A 21,132-nucleotide genomic window follows, 5' to 3' on the forward strand; every position below is an offset into this window, starting at 1 on the left:
GTCAGTGTGTCCACAGGTTTCGTGTGTACGCGACTGGCTGCAGGCTGCGCGACACATAAACACACACACACACACACAAGGCACGCAGAGATACACACAATTAAACCGCATTACAGTGTTCCGAGTCAGTCTCCCTTGTGAGGTTTCTGGCTTGGTGACACTAATTCTTAAAAGGCTATGTCACTGGCAAAACTGTGCTCTCGCCATGTAAGGTGCAGTCCTCAGCTTAAATGGCAAGCTGCATTGCTTCAGGGTCTACACACAAACGCACACACAAACACACACACACGCACTACTCACACACAGACTGTACGTTAACAGTTTGGTTTTGCAGTTGGAATGCAGGAGGACAGGCGAAGAGTTTTGGCTCTGCCCTCTCTATACTTTGTATAATTGTGTCTTACATTTCCTTTAGTCTGAGGGGATGTTGAATCCTGAGCACTGATGGAAACCGGGTCTGTTGATCATTAGATTTTTGGCAGAGTAACCTGATGCCACATGTGAGAGAGAGGTAGCAATACAATTAATGTGTGTGTAAGTCTGTGCATGTGTGTGAATGTCCTCCTCTTTACAGTATATAGGCTCTTGGGGGGAAAAAATACAGGGCAAATGAAAGGACATTAAGTATATGAATTAGCCACAGGTCTAATGTGAGCTCTGTGAAACAATTAAGCAACAAAACAATAGTAGACATTTCATCTTCTTATTGTCTAATTGCCCATCTGACTGCCTGTGAATTTCCCCTCTTAACCCTTGAGATACTCACTAATGGCCCTCACAATGGAATTATTTACTACACGTGGCAGGGGGGCAAATGGGTCAAATTGTGTGTGTGTGTGTGTGTCAGCGTGCGCACTCTTGTCCCTTGTAGTCATAGTGAATGAAAAGGGAATGATGGAGTCATTGAAGCACGCAGTGACTGAGCGAAGAGGAGGAAGGAGAGGGCGACTGAGTGGTGCTTGCTAAAGTGAAAAATCATGCCATGGTGCAGTGGGGCCAGGTTCTGTCCACTGGGAGAGGTGACTACATCTATGCTGGCACTCAAGTGCTCTTAAATACTCCCTCTTTCGCTCTCCAGCCCCCCCGGCCCACCTCCCTCTATCCTGACAACCCCCTCTTCCCTCTCTCCATCCCTCTTTCTCTTCGTTCCCCCAGTTCTCCCTTGGTCCCGTCCAGGTACAAATGGCTGTTTGGTGTACAACTCCCACAACATGTTTTGTGTCTGCTCGTGCTTGTCCCTAACAGCATGTAAAACAGAAAAAACGAGAACAGGCCCTTTCTTTATACACAAATTGCTCCCCAGATCACAAACGCCTCCTGAATGGAGACGTCAACGATCAGAAATGTCTGCGCAGGAAGAGGCTGCTTCTCTGTCGATAGGATTTAATTCGCAGAGGACCAGGGAACAGTCACTGTGCGTGTATGTTTGTGTGTGTGTGTGTGTGATTCATCTTGGCAGTCAGTTAATCAGCATCCCTCTGATCATCTCACCACAAGAGGTCAATCCTCATTAAAACATGAAGGAATTACACTCTTTTTTGGGGTCTTTTTTAATTCAATGATCCTATTTGAATTTGCCATTAAGAATGAAATTGTTTGTATTATGACGCTGATATCGGCTTTAACAAGTCACTGACAGGCGGAAACGAGCGAAATGATCAATTCACAGTTGCATACGCGGTTCAAGCCCTAATTGTGTCACGTCGGGACAAAATGCTCACTTCTGGATTTAGCCGCGCTAAATCCAGAAGTGCGGAGATGAGGGCTGTCTGCGTAAGAAGGAATCAACAGTGCTGCTAACCGTCACCTGCTGGGGTTAACCCTGCAGTTGCCATCACATTCGGAGTATAGATGAAACACAATGGCAGATGAGCCTTTCATTCTCACACCAGCTATCGCAGCCTTTCTGTCAGCCGTGCAAAATTGCGTGTGTGCGTGCGTGTGTGTGTGCGTGTGTGTTTGTACAGGAGTGCATGCATCGTAGACATATTTCCCCCCTCTAATTAGCACAAGGGAGTCCTGGGGGCAATCAGAGGCGAGGTTAATGAGAGGGGGAGAGAGCGGAAGAGACGAGGTAGGGGTGCGGTGCGTAACGTGCACCATGCTGCACTGAAGCTACAGTATAATACACCCATCTTATCACGTTGTCACCCTAAAGGGGAATCATCCTCATGGCACCCACATTGATGTTCGAGCCCGTGACATTTCACATGTGTGTGCGTGCGAGCGGCTGAGCGAGAGTTCCTGTGTCCGCGCCCTGGTGATTCCTTCCACCCATTTGTATCCCTCCCTTCACATCTCTCTCTCTCTGGAAGGCCCAGATGTGACAGCATGTTTCCCATATCAGAGACGATTGGTACGCTGGGAGAGAACAAAAAGAAAAAAGAGAGAGGGAGAGAGACGGGGGCTGCCACAGTGGTCTTGGCATCTGTCTGTTCTCAACTGGTGTGCGGCAATGCTGGTGGGAGAAAAGCACACTCCACTCCGCCAGATGTCATTGCCCAGGCGGCGTGAGCACTGAGTCGCACGGCGAAGCAGAATCACCGGCTCGCCTCATCCTCGCACTTTAATGAAGATGATTTTGACTTCATATTGCAAAAAAGAAAGAATGAAATATCATTTTCATTTATTTTAAAATATCCCCCGGGTCGATGAAGTCTTTGTCAGATGGTGGCGGAGTTGGCTGACTACACTTCTGTGATCCTCCCCAAACTTCTGCCACACATGCTCTCCACATGGATTGGCATAGCACTGAATAGTAGCTGACTCTGTGCCGTTTAGAGGATCACTCAATTTGTCTTAATTTGTATCTCAACATGTTTAAACCAGAGAGTATTCTTCCACAAATGGACAATTTGTGTATTTTTGCTTTCATTTTAAGGTCATAAAAGATTTGAGTCTTTCTTTTGTTAAAAACAGACTAAATTTGAGAAATGTAATTTTATCAATCAAATCATGGATTTGGTCAATTATTATATTAGCCTGACTTCTTTTTAAGTATAAGTATTTAAGTATAGAACATTTTCTTTTTTCTTTGTGTGTGTGTGTGTGTGTGTGTGTGTGTTTCAGCATCATATTCCAGTCCAGTGGCCCATACACACACACACAGACACACACGCTCTCTGTAAATAGTTGACCTGCTGTGCACGGAGGAAGCGTATCAGGAATGGTGGCTCATGTGGCTGTCACAGAGAAAAGAGGATCCTGCATTATTAAAAGGAGTGCTGCCATTAGAGACATTTATACAGTAGAATGACTCGATCACATTATAGCACAGATACACACACTCACACACCGAGGCTCACACAAGCACACACACACACACATTCAGACACACACTTGGGCCTTGAAGCTCAGGTTACGCTTAATATTCTTTTCAGTAACAAAATGACAGGGATTATAGCTGATGTCGGACACACTGGTTTCAGAGATCTTGAGGTTTTGCTGGTGACTCTGTATCACGTTATCAGAGTTGTATTACAGTTTCCCTTCTTTTCACACTCTTGCACCACTGTCAAAACAAGACCTAAGGGTCACATCCATCCAAGCAAAACAGTGATTATATTTAGAGATTAAAGATACTGGCTTCAAATGTACTTCGCATTTTTTTTTTGGTCTGTCACTATATTTCATGTCACACGGGGAATACAAGTAATTTTCTCCCACGAGTCAGTGCAGAGCTACCTTTCCCCCCACGCCTCGGCTTGCTTTTGTACCTCTCACCCGTTAACAATAATGCTCGGGGCAAGCACAGATGTAAGAAGTAACAGCTACGCTGCGAGAAGAAAAGATGAGCGGAAAAAAAAGATAGAAGATGAGAGAAAGGGAAACAGACGGGTAACGCTGCTCACAAGCATCACTTGTCAATTTACAGCCGTTGCTCCCTGAACCGCACCGTATAAATTTCCAGAGTGACATCCGTTTCTACTGCTTCCAAGCCGATTCGGGCCTCGTCCCACCAGATCTCCTCCCCAGACACATACTTGGAAACCTTAAGTACAGACATTGTGCCAGATGTAGTCTGCCTTTACTTTTTATTTATTATTTTTCTCAGGTTTTGAAATGTTGACTTTTTTCTGTGTTGGAATCACTATGGGGGGAATGAGAATGGATGGGGTAATGTCTCAGAGGATTGCTGCTCTCGCGTATTTGATGTGGCCGCTGCCATGCACACAGTTCACATGTGTGCACACGTTTAGTCACACGCATCCATAAGGGCACACACACAAAAAAGAGTGTATGACAGTAAATCATGGTTGTGGTGTGTGTGTGAGTGGATTGAGGATGAAGAGAACGGCCAAAGAGCACCATGGGGATGTTGTGTATGCAATGTATAGAGAGACCGAGACATAGAGCAGGAGACACAGGGAGAGAGGAGCTTGGCACCGCTCATCTTTGAGTGATGACAGTTCTTCAGGGTTGGGACAAGGCCTCCCTTTAATCCCTCTATCCTTAGACATGAAAATGGAAGAAAGGGCCGAGAGGAGGGTGGCTGAGGGGACGCGGGAAGAAAACCTTTCGCTGAGTTTTTGTGCCAGATTGATTTTTACTTTATATCACTTTTATTTTAAGACAGACAATAAAACTCGCCCAACACGCACACGGCGGATGGCAAAAACAGGAATGAGTTGTGACTCACGCTGCAGATGACTTTTGTCTCGACTGGTTCAGTGCCAGCACACAGATTCTTCATCTCTTTCTGAAGCATCGACAAGGCTCCGAAACGAGAACATCCGACCCAGCGCGAGGCCGTCTTAAAATGACATCCATGTTAAAATAGCTCTAATGACTTGTCTCAAACTTCTATGAAACAAGGGGTAGGCTTCATAGCTCAGAGTGGAATCTGCAAAGAAAACACAGCCTCTGAGGAGTATGAGCACCGGCGCTTGCACTAATACAAGATTGCATTATAACTGCAACACCTGTTTCAACTTAAAAAGTAGAGGCCAGTAGCGAGATTAGCAAAACATGCCCATAAAGGGAGAAGGTGGCTGGGCCTACGCTCTGATAACAACAGGAGGAAAAAAAAAACTGCCTCAGTGCTGCATTTATTTTCAAAGAGCTGAAGGAACTGATGTGGTCATAATGCTGAGGAATTCATTCCACCGCTACACAAAGGCAAAGTGCTGTCACTCAGCCAGAGAAAAGTGCATGAAACGCTCTATTTTTAGCTTTCGAATCATACTGTGTTGAAAAGGGACTGATTATGAGTTGAATACGGAACCTGTACGAAAAACTCTTAAAACATGAATAAATGACAAGTCGAGTCATTCATGTCACTGCTGACCAACTTTTACAACTCCGGCCTCGAGGTTTTAAAGCTAATAAACAGGCAATGAGATTTCACCTCCCTCAACAGGCAGATCGTGTATTTTCTGTAATGGCTATAAGGCTAAAGATAACACTATGGGAATTTCAGTGAGCAATTGAGACATGTTCGGCGTTCAGACCTGGGAATTGGGGGAATCAATGGAACCTGAAGACATTCCTCTCCGGAGGGACACTGGTGTACAGCTCACCGTGCTAAGGAGACTTGATCTTGGAATGATCCCAGGAATTTCACCACAGTAATTAGGTTTGTCAGCTTCGGCAAAGTGGGAAAAACGCTTTGTACTGTGTCACCTCAGCAGGTTGGGATTTTTGTCAGGGATCAAGATGGAGACAGCACACCCCATACCTAAGTAGGCCGCACTGCTTGACAAAGGTGTGATACAACGGTGAATGTGAGACGCCGCTGCTGACAAAGTCATTGTCAAATTGTCAGCGCCCTTTGGCACATTGTTCAGTGACTTGCTGTGATTATATTGTCAGATAACTTTGGAATCTACGCGCTGTGGCGGCTGGTGGCAACGATCCTGACAGGAAGTCGGTGTGAGGAGTTTAGCACCTCATGCTCAGATTGGCAGTCTCCTGTTATGCAGTTAGCGGTGGCTTGTGCAACACTGGCGAATGGTGGTGACACGTGGGACTCCGCTCTGCAACTGGCACTGCATGAACACAAACAGGGCTGCACACACACACACACAGCCACGCGACCGCGGCCTCCCAGTAATAGCTTTGTACCTCTCGGGGCCCTGTGCTGCGCGTTCCTGCTCTTATCTTTGTTTATGTGGAGGCTAGATCATCATGTACGAGTGTGTGTGTGAGTGCCTGTGCGCAGACTCTTGCAATAAGGTTGTTTAAAGTGCATAAGTGAGTAAGAATGCAAGTGTGTGTGTGTGTGTGTGTGTGTGTGCGCCGAGGAGGTGATAAGGCAGAGCCTGGCACCAAAGCGGCAGTTGGCATCAAGCCTTAGATCCTGAAGATGAGAGAGAGAGTAATACTTGGCTGTGTGTGAACGTCCACACACACACACACACACAGAGGTTAGGAGGAGAGCATGCCACAATCACCGGTACATGAGCCTACGCCTGCATGTGTGTATGCTCACTGAGGTCAGTCACCTGTAGCAGTTTATTGATCCTCCCTCTGCAGAAAGCCCTGTTGTCTTTGTCGATTACTGTGTTCTCCTTCCACCACACACACACAAACACAGTTCCAACGTAGGGTCGTGGGATGCTATAACTTCGCTCTGCGTCTCCTACAAAAAAAAATCCAGGACTATAAAAGTCTTAGAAATGCCACTGGCAGGCCGAGCAGGGAGTGCTGGGAACTCGTGCATCATCGAGGGCTAAACCATCATTTCTGGTGACCCTATATCATATCCTGTCTACGCCTGCGGCACTCAACCCACAGAGAGCAGTGTGCCAGTGACAGCACGGCTCACTTGGTGGTCCCAGCACTCAGCCACTTACCCATTTAATAAGACAGTCTTTAAGAGGACGGAGCCAAACATATGCACGGCGCTGGTGGAGATTTTTCCTTTTTTCCCCAACTTTTACAAGAGCCCTTTTTGTAGGAGGCCCAGGGGCTGGCATTTACCAAGGCTGCGTGTGTGTGTGTGTGTGTGTCTGTGTTTGTGTGTGTGTGTGTGTGTATCCATTTATTATCCATTTATTACTACTATTAGTCCCCCTTTCTTTCTCCCTCTCTCTCTCTCACTCTCCTTCACCTTAGTGAAATTCTAATAAACAATCAGGGTAGCACCATGCTGAGAGGCCCTGTAATGGGCTCCTAATTAGCCACTCCAAACACAGAGAGCGGCTGCTTCACGCCTCGTTTTCTGCACTCATCTGCGCAAAACTGGATGAATTGATTCCATTTGCTCGCCACTTAATGCACTGATTGTTTATTGGCGTGGCCCGGGAATAAAAACAAACAAACACAGAAAAAATGTCTCCAAGCCCGCAGCGCCGGCTAATACTAATCACCATTAAAAAACGGCCTGACCTACAATGGAATTCAACTGACTTTGAAGTTTCTTGGGTGCACGGCTTTGCTCTCACTCCGAGGCTTCATCACTACCTCCTCCTCCTCCTCCTCCAGCATCTCGGTCCACCTCTCCTGTCCGAGGTGAACTGAAGCTGGACCAATTGGTAGAGGAGAGGCAGTTTCTTTCTTTAGACCAGAGACAGAGGGAGAGAGAGAGTGAGGATCGGTGGAGGACGGGGGGGGGGTGTAGTCATCACCTCCTCCTCACAGGTCATCCTGCTTAATAAAAGCACTCATGCACAACACGTCAGAGAGAAAGAGGATAACGGAAGTGGACCAGAGGCAAAAGGGGGGGGCTTCACAACAAGCCAGTGAGCTGGTGAGGCCCCCTCCCCCAGAATAAAAGCCTGTTTAAAATATAGATTAATTTAAGTCTAAACTGAGGAGCTCCATTATGTTTCAGCAACCGTCCCAGGTTGTTTTGTATTCTGGGGTGGATTCCGCAGGTGTCTCTGCACTGGCGCCGGTTCACGATGGGGTCAGCGAATCTTTTCAAACCGCTACCGCACAACCCGGAGGTACAGTGCAGACTGTGTCCGTCTGCCAGTGACACCACAGCATCACGTAGGAACACAGGAAGTCAAACACAGCTGGAGACAAACAAGGCGGTGGTAGACGCCATGCAAAACACGGCCACAGCAGTCACCGGTGTGCGGGTCACCAGCGTCTGTGCGTGTGTGTGTGAGGTCCTTCAGTTGTGTGTCACGCTCCTCTGCCTCCACCAGTCTGCCGAGCTCATTTCCTCCACAGGCTGCCTCCCTGCTACTTTATGAGTGAGAGCTTCTACAGCTCTCACCTCAGGATACACTTCAGTGTCTAAATGTTTCCATTTGTGGGGGAAGTGACACACATTCGCTCACACCACAGGGCACCGACCCATAACTAACCATCGTGCATACAAGCAGCAGTGAATCATGAAAGTGATTGGTTAAAATTCTCACTGCTGGTATGTGGACGGGTTGGTGTATTTTCTGAGCTTGTGTGGGGCTGAGTGAGTGTTTGTGCACATTTTTGGGCTTCTCGAGCGGCATGTACACTTTCAGTGGTTATATTAAGCATCAGTCATAATGTGGGGGAGCAGTTCAGGACGTTTTACTATCGCTGCGCGTTATCATCTGCACAAGATTCCTACTTGTTTCTTTGTGTTGGAAACAGTTATTTATTCTGTCTGTCTACAACTGCTGCGAGTGCCTACAGTCCCAAATTACCACTTATACTACACCAGTGATTTCCACCGCACTCCAAACAATTCAGCGCGACAATCAATGCGGGACTAGAATCTCTCGTGCCGATCGATACGGTGGGAGACTGCTCGACAAACCAGCGCGGCACGAGATCAACACCTTCCCTCGCCGTCATTAGTGTCGCTGACCTTGAAGTAAAATTCAATTTCCCTCTGCAACAACACTCCCCCCCCATAGCCCCCTGAAGCCACTTCAGAATTCAGAAGCCATTTCCTTTTCCCAGTGTGGGCAAGACAGGATATTATAACTTATGAAAAGGGATATATGAAGGGATGCCGACAGATAGAGAGGGATTCTGTTTAAGGAGGTAATTATTACTCTGCCCTCTTTGAAAAAGTAAAAGGGGGCAGATCCTGGCTGAGGTAAATAAAAAATCCTGGTAAGCCGGCTGACAGATTCTCTGTTTCAATTAGGGTGTGCAGCTGACTATGAGAACATCGGCAGCCACACCGGGGCGGCAGCAGGGACCTGTTGAGGGGGAAACCTCCCCGGGCATGGACACTGGCTAAAAAGAGAAAGGCAAATGTGCAGTGAGAGAACCAGAGATCCCATTACACTGATCAGTATGGCGCATATCACATGGAGCGAGCGAGGAGACGGGAGGAACAGGGTGTTCAGAGGGGATGGGGAGTGAGCGTGTGCCCCATTAACACAGGCAGAATATTCCTTTTTATTCTAATTATGACATGCCAGTGGAAGTTACAAGGGAGGAGAAGAGCACTGGTGGCCCCTTTTCTTCACTTAGATTTGGAGACGCCGCAAGGTAGACAGGGATAGCTGCTTCTCTCAGATATAATTGAAACTGAGTAGAAAGGAGTGTGTGTGATTTGTGTGTGTGTGTGTGTGTGTGTGTGTGTGTGTTGGGGTGTGATGAGGGCCATGGGAAGAGATGCAGCCAGTGAATCAAACCAGCATCTCGGGCAAAGCTGCAGGATTGGCCACTAGGCTTTGAAGTCGGCCTTATCGTGGGGATTTAAGGGGGAAACGGATAAGAAGGTGGCGCTCGTATAACGGTGTGTGCTGAGGGTAGTTAGATCAATCCCCTACTGGGATCCCGTGGGAGTCCCTAGACCTGACCATGTATGTTAAACATATCATTTTCACTTCCCATGTTTGCCCTGCACAGCATGTGAACTCCCCATCATATTTGATTAGAGTATCCCTCCATATACACACACACACACACACACACACTTCTCACTCCCATATGGAATATTCATGATCTTTAAATTTGACCGTATACGAGGTTACCCCCATAACATTTTGAAATATACATGTGGCCACCAAGCATGTAATGGATGCACGAAAGGGATTTTCAATCGTGGTGTAATTACTTAAATGTCTCTGGAGAAGAAGTTTTTTTTATTTGTATCACTTTGATTGATACAGCATCTCTGATCCTATGCTACAGTACATGGGCTGCTAGTACAGGCCCACTCAGTATAATGTAACATCCAAGATTGTACTGCAGGAAATTATGACTCCTTGGTTTGTGTGTGTTTTACGTCATGTGAAGCAGGTAAAAAACGAGTTAAACCACAGAGAGAAAGAAAGGAGAGCACATCTATCAACAATCAACCATAATATAAAGGTAAATAATACAACCAGGCAGCACAGACCTGTTCATAACAGCTAAGACCAGTGTACACACACTGAGGAAACACCCTTAAGAGGGGATAGAGGAGACAGAGGTGGAGACAAGTCGAGCTGTGAGACGGTGAAAATGACAGAACGTAGAAAATACAAGGAAGAGATTGATGACATCCGAAGCTAAGATTGTGTAAAACAATGACAAAGGGAATTTTGTCATGTTTGTCATTGCTGTATAGTTCTGATGTTACACTGGGAAAATACCTCTGATGTTACTCTGTGAAAACCATCTGGCGAAACGGCTTCACGGAGCCAAGAAACAAGAAAATGATTAACCCCCAAAAATCACCTTTTGTCTTTAAGAGCATTTTTCTTCCAAACCTCCACTCGACACCATGATCAAAGGTGTATACGAGTACATAAAAGCACACAGACACACAGCTTTAATTGCAGTATGTTTAAGTATTTTTACCCCCTCAATTTTAAACTTGCAGCGGCTTGTGAGGCCTTGTTGGATATATGGCAAAATTCATACTACCATCCAAATCCAATATAAGGGGAATTATTTCCCAAATTCCAGCATACAGTGTAACCTGCTCATAACCTTGCTTCTCCAGCTTGAATTCATTTTGAAGCTCGGGGGTCAGGACTCACGAGCGAGGGACGGAGGATTTGGCATGGGCAGAACTTGTGTAAGGATCTGGCTGGGAGCTCCGCGAGCTGTGAGAAAAGTGACAGCGCAGAGGTTTGTGCTTTCTGCAAAAAAATTAAAAGCATTTTTAACGCTGATATACTGCATGCGGGATTCAATATTTCTTGCTGATAAAGCTGTGTTTTCTTTAATATAAAATTATGTTATCAAAAGGTAAGGTTTTAATGCTTCGCTGATAATGCTGTTCTACCTTTCTCTGACTGATCCTCTAATCTGAAATCACATCCTTTTATCTCCAGCTTACCTCGAAGTGAGCGATTGAGAATGAGAAGGGAGAAGACACCCTTAAGAGCACGAGGGAGGACAGTGTGTGTGTGTGTGTGTGTGTGTGTGTGTGTGTGTGTGTGTGTGTGTGTGTGTGTGTGTGTGTGTGTGTGTGTGTGTGCAGGGGTAGGAGGGGTGCGGGTGTGCGGAGGGGGTAAGAATCACCTTGATTCAGTACACCGGCCCTCTTTGAAGTGTTTGGAGCCCAGCACGGCCAGCACAGAGCCAACCGTAAGCCTTCCAGCAAAAACCGAGCCTGACCTCCCCACCAAATCATAACCATATGAACGTAAGAATTTCCACCTTAGGAGAATGCTTTCTCCCCCGTCCATCTCCCAGGGTGAGACATTAAGTAGTGATAACAGAAAACAGGTTCTGAAAAGAGGGGGAGGCGCTGGGAGGTGATGGAGGGTGGAGAGGAGGACAGGAGGAAAATAGAGGTTACAAGTGTGCCGCATGGAGGAGACTGGGGAAGGGGATTGTGTCCAAAAAATGTTGTTGCGCCGAGCCCGACTACCTAAAATGGAAGTTTCTCAGGCGAGGATCAAGAGATATGGTGACCTTCACAGTTGACAGAGTGAGAGACAGAAAGCGGAGAAAGGGAGTGCAGTGAGGGAGAGGAAGGGGGGGAGAAAAAAGAAAAGACAGAAATTTTGAAATGTGACTCTAACTCAATAAATACCATTGTAAACCACTATAGAGGAGCCAAGTGGTACCTTCACGACGGCCTCAGGACCCACCTGCAACTGGAAATGGTTTCCTGTCTTACACAAACACTGTTGCACCCTAATCCATGTAATTACATCTCATATTCCACATGTGTAAGTACACATGTACAACATTACAGTCACATGTTTTTTTTCTAAATAAGAGCACAGGCCCCCTGGGGCCATTAAACACGCCAAGAAACTACCTCCAACTGTTATGCTCATTAACAACATACAGTATTTACCAAATAAGTAGAGGCATAACAAAAAACTTTACTCCCATTAATAACATAAAACACGCTCATGTGCATGTGCCCCTGAAACAAAGCCTTGTGCTGGAGGGCCGTTCGGGGTAGACGAGTGTGATTTTTGTGGCTGTGTATGTGCCTGATAGTTTGAATAAGAATTCCTCAGAGTGTGTGAGCAATTAGGGTTAAGACTGTTTGTGTGTGTACTGTGTGTGTGTACTGTGTGTGTGTGTGGTTGCGTGGCGGCGGTGGGGGTTGTTAGCGGTTCCATCTGGGTCTCCTGGAAGCCGTGTGGAGTCAGGAAAACCACATCTCATAAAAGCGGAGGCAGCCCAATGTTCTACAAGGACAGAACATTACTGAGAATGTCGCTCAGGAAAACCCTGGGCTTTGGCCCACATGTTGGCTGCAGCGGCTGCAGCCTATCTCTCTCTCTCCATCTCTTTCCACTCGTTCACCCCCTCTCTCGACTTATTTTTCACTTGGTAAGGGATAAGAGAGAGGAAGACAAAATAGACAGTGTGGAGTGTGGGAGACAGAGGCCCGAGACAGAGAAGCCAGTACTGATAGCAATTCCATCTGTCGGTATCGAACAGAGGAGTGAGCAGTGACAGGCTGTGGGATGGGGTGGGGTTGGGGGGGGGGTGGGGGGGGCATCTGGTGCACGTTGGCCGTGGGTCTGTCTGGAATCAACCATGGGAGAGGAACGGGGAGAGGGATGAGTAGAAAGAGAGAGGAGAGGATGAAGGGCTGAGGAGAGGAGAAGGTAAAAGTCCTGCCAAAGCGAAGGGCAGAGAGGTCTGGCAAACAGAGAGATGTGTCTGTGTTGTTCACATATTGCCTTGGATTGAAATTGAAGTCGGCAGGATAGGATAGGATAGGAGCGCAATAGAGAGATATAAAGCAGAGTAAAGGGCAGAAAAAATATTACCCACAGAGATGAACACTTTCAGGTGTCACTATCAGATGAAAATGTCATGGCTGTAATTTGCTCTGCGGGAAATAAGGGTTTCTCTGATTCAGACTCCATTTTTAAAATGATAAGATGTTAAAAGAAATTAAAGAAATGCAAGTTTCTTTGTTCATGAAAGTTCACAGTTATCTGTCAAAAGAAAAACGCAACTTCCTGCTACTTGTGATTTATTACCTCGGTTTATAGTTTCATCTGCATGTATCTGTTATTTAGCAGCATTACGCAAAACGACTTGATGAATTACCACGAAACTTGGTGGGACGATGTGGGATGGGTCAGGGGACAACTTATTACATTTTTGTGCTGATCCAAGAATTTATTTTCACTTTCTTTAACATTGCGTTTTTCATTTCTCAGAGAATAATTCATGGCTCTTGATGAAAGAGAAGTCAGGAGATTGATATTTGGTGCAAATCCAAATCAAACTACGGAATTTAAACATGGTATCATAAGTCATAAGTCTTGCCTTGGCGCAGGCGTGCACTGTACTCAGTGCCATTCTGGTTGTTTTTAGTTTTATCTAAGAAAATGCCAAATTTTCAATGAATGATTTAATAATCAATCTAAACGTATAACACATGTTAACTAGATCGTGAGCTGAAACGATTCAAAGGAACAAAAAGAGCAGCAAGATCTTAAAACACCTTTTGCTAAAGCTGTCTGAAATTCAGGAGAATCACCTTATGGAATATTTCCCAACCCACACAAGCCAGCAGGTGGTAAAGCATGTTGTAAAGGTGATTTTTTAAATGCGTTAAATTACTTTAAAACTGAAACTCTTGTACATGTAGAAGCAGTGACATTCTCCCCTGTCTTGTTTAACTTTCCTTTTTTCTATGAATGTGTGTTTTTGAACTGTGTTTGATGGCACACAAGTTGAGGGTCAAGCTACAAATGATTTCATGACGAATGATAACGAGGGAGAGAGAAACCATCAGTCATTTTAATCATTATCGATGTCATGCATTATTCCTCTCATTTACAAATCAAAATTCCAACCACGTGAAAAGCCATTGAGCTTTTAATAACATGGATTCCTTTCTTCAGGTTAATGAGCCTAAATGGCAAAGTGTATACGCACATTTAGTCGCACCTTTATGATGTATTTACTTATGTACTCAATTACAGGGCGGAAGCAGGAGGGTAAAGTTTATCTCTTCTTCGAACTAAAAAGCTATGATGGCGTCTTTGTGCTGTTATTTTACTGCAGAGAACATGAGGTCAGTCTCTAACCGTCATTACAGACATTACAGTAATGATAGATGCATCGATGCTGATGTGATATAATCGTGAATGTAAGCAGGATGGCGACGAGACAACACCCGACACCTATTTGCTATGAATGAACACTCGGGTGATTGTAGTTCGTGCAACATCAATGTGTACGTTAAGTATGTAGGTGTTTGGCTCGCTCCTGCCGAGGAGGAGCAGGTGAGCTCTGTGAGAGCTCTGCGAAATATATCCTCACTGGGAGAGGATCCACCCAGATGAGCTTTGGTGAAGCTCTAGAGCCGCAGCACGGTGCAAGGTGGAGGCAGCACGTACACACACACACACACACACACTCACACACACACACACACACACACACACAATTTACAGCCTCGAGATTACAGAGGAAAAAAAACTTAAGGACAAAAGTGTTTTTTTCCCAGGTGCACGTGTCTGTGTGCAAGCGTGAGCTCCATAAATGAGATCACAAGATCATAAGTGAGAATGAGACGAGAGCTGAGCCGTGATTAAAGGTGACCGACGCCTCAGCTGCACGACAGGTCAGTGTGTGCAACACTAACATTCATTAGAGAACAGCCTCATGAAGAGAGAGGTCATAATTCAGGATCTTTACAAACGTAGCCGTCTGTTTGTCATATTTTTCCCCAATAGAATGTGTTGGTCTGAGAAGAGGAAGCTGTGTTTGTTGGAATATAAGTGTGTGTGTGTGTGTGTGTGTTTTCCCTCCTCCTGCGCTGCATACATTCAGTGGTCAGGCATCAGAGGAGCTGCAGGTATACTCTGTCAGCTCGGTGCCCTGAGCTCTCTGACGCATCACTGACACCCATGCACACTGACACCCATCACACACAGTGCACCAAACACACCGGATGGATTTCTCTCCGTATCCTGAGTGTACCTGGTTATCGTCATACATTGTGACGTGCAGGCAGGGACGAGGAAAGAGGTGAGATGAGTGAATAAGGGTCGAAAAACACACAGAGCCATATTTGTAAGTTAACCTTGAAAGAAAATGTAAAATCTATGATAAACGGTGGCTTCATTACAACATAGTTTTAATAGTGTGTGTATTTGCAGGTTATTTATGGCAATTTGTAAAATATTTAATTAAAGTAGAAATCAACATGCCTTCTCCTGTGGCCTCGAAACTTTATATTCAAATCCTAAATCAGTTCGAGCGAGTGTTTGAAAGCCTGTCTGTTGGAATTACGTTAAAGTAATTTGTCTTCAAATAATGTCCCCTGACATCAGAATCAAAAAGACAACGTATTATCTCTCAGTTCCAACACCGTTCTGCTCATTTTATCTCTCACTTAGCGCAGCGTAGCGGCGGTGGAACACGCCCCGGCACAAAGCGTTGCCCGGAGGCTCGGCGAAGATGATTGAATTTCATAGCTACTTACAGGCTAATAGGGCCATACAATGATTACTTACTGTCCTTAAGTGATTGGCTGCTTCTGCGCGGCCGCGGCCCCTTTGAAGCCCTTCTGAGAAGATCTGGAGGATTTAGCCAGTAGCGTGACATGAGGCTGAGCGGTTGAGCAACGGTGTTCCCAACAGCTGACTATTAGAACCAGCTGATAAAAACACAGAGGCTACGACGATGGGAACCTCAGTGCTCCGAGGGTTACTTAACACCAGGCTTTCTCACACTGCAGATTTAGAGAGTTTACTGAGATTAGATGTATTCTGTAAAAGCTGAATCAGCTGATCAATGACTGAAAATTAATCTGCAACAATTTTGATTATTCATTACATATTTCATTTGTTGTATGAAGCAAAAAATGCAAATATTCAGCTTTTCAAATGTGAAGATTTGCTTCTTTTCTTTGTTTAATATTGTTTTAAAGTAAATATATTCAGTTTTATTTAATCTTGGCCAAACAAATGCAAAAATATTTGGAGATTTACACTCCAGGCCACTGAGGACCATGTTTTACTATTTATTTGAAATTTGTTAAACAAAACAATTATTAGATTTTGTGAAAAATGCAAAACAGAGGAGCTTTTTTTGGTCTAATTCAAAAATGAAAATAATCTGTGTTTGAATTATTTTTATTTTGTCTTTAAAAAGAAAAATTCAAAATATTTTTAATGAAAGAATGCTTACATAAATATTTTTATATTGCTAGATTACAAATAAAGTCTCTCTGCAGTTCTTTTATTATATTATTACTTCTTTACACTAATTTGCCAGATTTACATTTACCTTGTATATTTTCCTCTCGGTTTGTAAAATACAAAAACACGCATGGAGATGTATATAACTGGAGGGTTATTATTGATTTTTGCGAGTGTGTGCGTGTGTGCGTGCGTGTGCGTGTGCGTGTGCGTGTAGCGTGTTCGTTCTTCACCAGAAGGCGACTGAATCTGTGAGCGCTTTACTCACAGAAGCTGTTTCCACATACAAACCACCCTCTCCTCACCATGATGTTCCACTTACACTCTTGGAACACCAAACCATACATGCATACAGATAAGCACATGTGCACGCATGCACACACACTATACACACATACACACGCGCGCACACACAGAGTTAACCACATGCACATGTTCACTCGTGCTTAACTAATTCATACAGGAACACTTTGGTTTGGGTTTCAACACCAAAACCTCCGTACCTTTGATTGAGAAATGTGTCTGACTGCAATTATATGGGAGGGAGGGATGGAGAGAGGAAACGCACCACGGTGGTTTTATAGTTTGCTGGCGTGACATTTTTCTCCCCCCTTATTTTTTTTAATTCTTTTCCTTTTTCCAGCAGAGGGGCATAGTGTTGACAGGGCAGGAAAAGGGGGCAGACTGAAGTCGAAGTAACAGCAGGGAAAATGAGAGGAAAATGGATGAGCAATGGGACTGAAAGTGGCCTAGATTGTCACTGTTGTGCTTTTGATCAATACCTCTCAAAATAACTGCAGAGCCAAAGAAATTAGCAGATACTCTCGGTGAGATAGTCGAGGTAGTGATGGTGAAGATTGCAGAACGAATACAGAAGCGTGTGTGCATTTGTGTGTAAGCAGGGAGGAAGCAGTGTTAATATCTGGTCTTGACATTTACACTAAACCCACATGATGCTTTACATGTGTTAGAATGCGTGTGTGTTGCCGACCTGGAGTATGTAGCCCCTGACGTAGTCTCGGAGGGTCCAGCCCAGGCCGTGCAGGATGTGCAGCACCTCCTCCTGCTTGAGCACGGAGAAGAGGCGGTCGAGGAGGATCTTGAGTCTGACGGGCACGGCCTGGGTGCCGTACAGCATCAGGCTGCTGATGTCGAACACCACGTTGGACTGAACGATCTCCACCTGGGTCGGGTGGTAGAGGTGCTGGGTGCTGAGCTTGTCCAGAGCTGCGTAAAACGATCGGGTGACAAAGGGAAGGAAGACAAGAAAACAGACGAGAGAGAGAGAGAGAGAGAGAGGGAGAGGGAGAGAGAGGGGAACGGTTAATGACTATCAAGTTTCTCTCGCTCTCGTCTCAAATTTTCCTCGGGACGCTCCTGCACAGTCAGCACTAGCTGATAATAACATACTGTATCTATCAGATAAATGCAATGGCATTAATGTAATTATCTGCCATTCTTTCTATTTAATCTAATCTCCTGCTCTTTCACATTTACGCTGCTCTTGCATCTCCGTTTTTTATTTTCCTCCTCTGTCTCCTTCTCCACCTGACCTGCACTCGACCTGCATTACACTCTCTTTTGTCTCGGACCTTCATTATTTCTCTCTCTGAGCAGACCTGCGTTTCTTATTGCAATACTTCACATCTTATTTCTTTGTATCCAGTAATCAGGTGTCATGCACCAAGAAGGCAAGAGTCTCATTTTAAGTTCTGCAGTGCTCTTATCTACACTTATATGCTTTATCATGCCTTTTATAATAACCTTGAGCAAAATACTTACAAATCCTTTGTAAATTCCTGGATAATTGACACACTAGACATTAGTTCAACTCGTGTTTAATTTCATTGAGAGACACTGTGTTGTATTTCCATCTGTTATGAGCTATGACTGGGTTAAATATTAATTTAACCCAGGGAAAATAAAGAAAACATGGAAGTCAGTTATTTTTTCCTCCCTGAGTGATATCTCTCAGGATGCACAACAACCTCCAGCAACCTGTGTGTTGCCTGGGGGGCGAGACTCGGGCCAAAAAAAAAACAAATGCTCGCTGCTCATAAAGCTTAATAGTGAGCAAAGCATAGCGTGAGTTACTGCCGCCTCTAACGCAGCCTCAGTCACCTCTTCCTCCTCTTCTGGCTGTCTGGGCGACACCTGGTCCTTTCTCTCACTTCCTCTCCCTTTCAATCCTTCTCTCTTCCCTTACCTCATACCTCCATCTGCCCCCTCCCCCTCCCCTCCTCTCCCCCTGCCTGTCTGGGTGACACCTGGTTGGGTCTCTCTCCCTCTCTCTCCCTCTCTCTCCCTCTCTCTCTCTGATGCTGGGACGGCTCTTTCCTGCTGACGAGGTCTTTGCCTGACAACGCAGCGCAGCCAGACACGAACATAATAAAAAATGAAGAACTACTTGTCAGAGTCCCTGCCAATGCCGACATGAAATGAAAAGTGGGGGAGAGAAGAGATCGGTGCCTGACAGTTCAGAGGGAGAGATTAAAAAGTAGTCAATGGGGTCCTGTGCGATCCGCTGAAGGGCCCGTGGCCCGCTCTTGTGCGGACTCAGGCCAAACAGGTGTTTTCTTTTATCTTTTCCCCCCCTCCTCCTTCTCTTTGTACTTTCTTGCCTCCTCTCCATTTTTCTTATACCCGTGTGAAAAACTCATGAGGTGTGGTCCCTCGCTTAGTCTCTCAGTCTTGTGGTTATGATTTGTTTTTGATCTGAGGTGCAAAAACAAGACTTTGAAATCAGCACAAAAACACAGACGCAAAAGAAAAACAGCAAAGTTGCTTCTCCTGTTTTGGATTTCAGAATCTGTATTCTGTAGTAAATAAAGATGGTTCTGAACAAATTGTAATTTTGAGAGATGTGGACGTGTCATGTCTCCGCAGCAAGAAGCAGCAGATTCATATGGAACAAAGTATTAAAACCATATTTGACTCCACCATCATCTTAACAGTAAAAACATTTCTTACCATGAGCTACCCAGCCGTGTTTGCACTGGTCACATGTCCGTAAGTGAATCTTGCCGGGCTGGAAACACTCACACGTGCAGTTCACCAGTGTGCAGCGAATGGCCTGTAGAGACACAGAGAGAGAGAGAGAGAAATCAACGTCAGTCACAGCTCAGGAAGGAGAGATGATGAGTCTTAGACAAGAGGAAGCGACAGCTCAGAGTTTAGGAGTCATAAACGAAAGAAGAGGCCGTCAGACTAATTAATGTTTTATGTAGGATAATGCAGAAGAGCAACTCAAAGTGTTTTGCTCTAACTGCTCCTTAAAAACATGACAATATTCTTACACAAAACAGCCGCAGTCGCAGCCAGTGCCAGAAAGAATAACTCTCAGCCCACAAATTTCCCAACTACTATTTCATCCCAGGGTGTGAATCGGCCGCTCCATACTGTAACTTCCCAGAGTTCATGTGAACCGACAAAGGACTTCCCTTCCTGAAAACATAGAACTGTAACTTGTTTTGACTGAGGCTCCATTACTCAACACTGGAGCTGCACTTAGTGTGACCTCGGAAAGCTTTTAGCTGTGAGAGGTTAAGTGTCCAGACTTGACGAGGGCAACTCGGTGCAGCGCGGTGCAGCATCGTCTGCTGTGGCTTACGCGCTCCGTAAAGCCGGCTGTCAAACACTTCAGGTAGAGATGTTTTCACGTTCGTCAAAACGGTAAAGAGATTGCACATCGTGGAGAAAAAAACGTATGATGCACGCAGAAACCCACACAGACGAATGATGCCCCGACACCCAAATGAGCGCAGCAGCTGCGAGCTGTAAATTTCACACCGACACCGCAGAAACAAGGAGTCAGAGTAAGAGGAGTGAAAAGGGAAAAAAGAGATTAGAAACATGAATCTTAATAGGCACTGGCATCCCTTTGTTTATCGGACATTTTTACATTATTAAGATGAATCGATGAATAAAGATATATTAACACTTTTGCAACTGTAGTTGGAGGAGGGGGAACTCACTCGGGGGAAAACAATATTGAAAACAACTTATCTTTGCTTTTCTAATCGAACGTTGTATTTCCTTAACAAACATGAAATCTTAAGAATACCAATAAAAAAACGAGTTAATAAGTTGGCTTAATAAACAGTTATTCCACGCTATGAGGATAATGTATTTCACATTTGGTGGAATAGGGTTTTGAGTCAGTGTTGAATGACACTGACTCAGTGTTTTTTCCCCCCAAGTGTTATTTCTTTAGGCTTCAAAGAAAGAAAAAAAAAATCTGTAATGACTGAAATTACAGATGAAAAAATCTCAGGAATGTGCGCGGGAGGAAATTAGGTGCAGTGTATAGTGGGTGACCGCTGTGAGAAGCTGCCATTTATTTCGATTTAGAGTAAATGCGAGGAAACTATCGGTAGGTCACAGACGAGAAGAAGTGACAAAGTGTCCTCACAGCTATCAGAGCCTGAGACTTTATGTATTTACGGTCTGCACTAAATATGCTATCCCCTTACTGTCTCGCTGTTATTTCCGACAATAAGGTGACACGGACACAAAGGGTCGTAGGTTGGAGTCCATGTCTGCACCAGTAACCTATTTCACAATGTTAGAAACTGTCAGTCAGCATTGACACGATTGACACACATCAGCCTCCATGTCCCACAGTGTGAGGGACGATTCACCGAACCCACCGCCATTCGTTCAATGTGGT

The 21,132-nt window shown here is 45.1% G+C and overlaps 1 protein-coding gene across 2 annotated transcripts in view; it reads right to left on the bottom strand.

The window, feature by feature from the left end:
• Positions 1-21,132, bottom strand: part of bnc2 (basonuclin 2) — a 154,036-nt gene that overhangs the window by 21,101 nt on the left and 111,803 nt on the right. For both annotated transcript variants that reach the window (XM_035175463.2, XM_035175473.2), the window contains exons 3-4: positions 19,434-19,536; positions 17,455-17,690 (exon numbers count right to left, since the gene is read on the bottom strand). In XM_035175463.2, coding sequence (XP_035031354.1) covers positions 17,455-17,690; positions 19,434-19,536 — 339 coding nt within the window. The remainder of the gene's footprint in view (positions 1-17,454; positions 17,691-19,433; positions 19,537-21,132) is intronic.

The sequence above is a fragment of the Hippoglossus stenolepis genome, chromosome 2 (assembly GCF_022539355.2).
Source record: "Hippoglossus stenolepis isolate QCI-W04-F060 chromosome 2, HSTE1.2, whole genome shotgun sequence".
Taxonomy (NCBI): Eukaryota; Metazoa; Chordata; class Actinopteri; order Pleuronectiformes; family Pleuronectidae; genus Hippoglossus; species Hippoglossus stenolepis.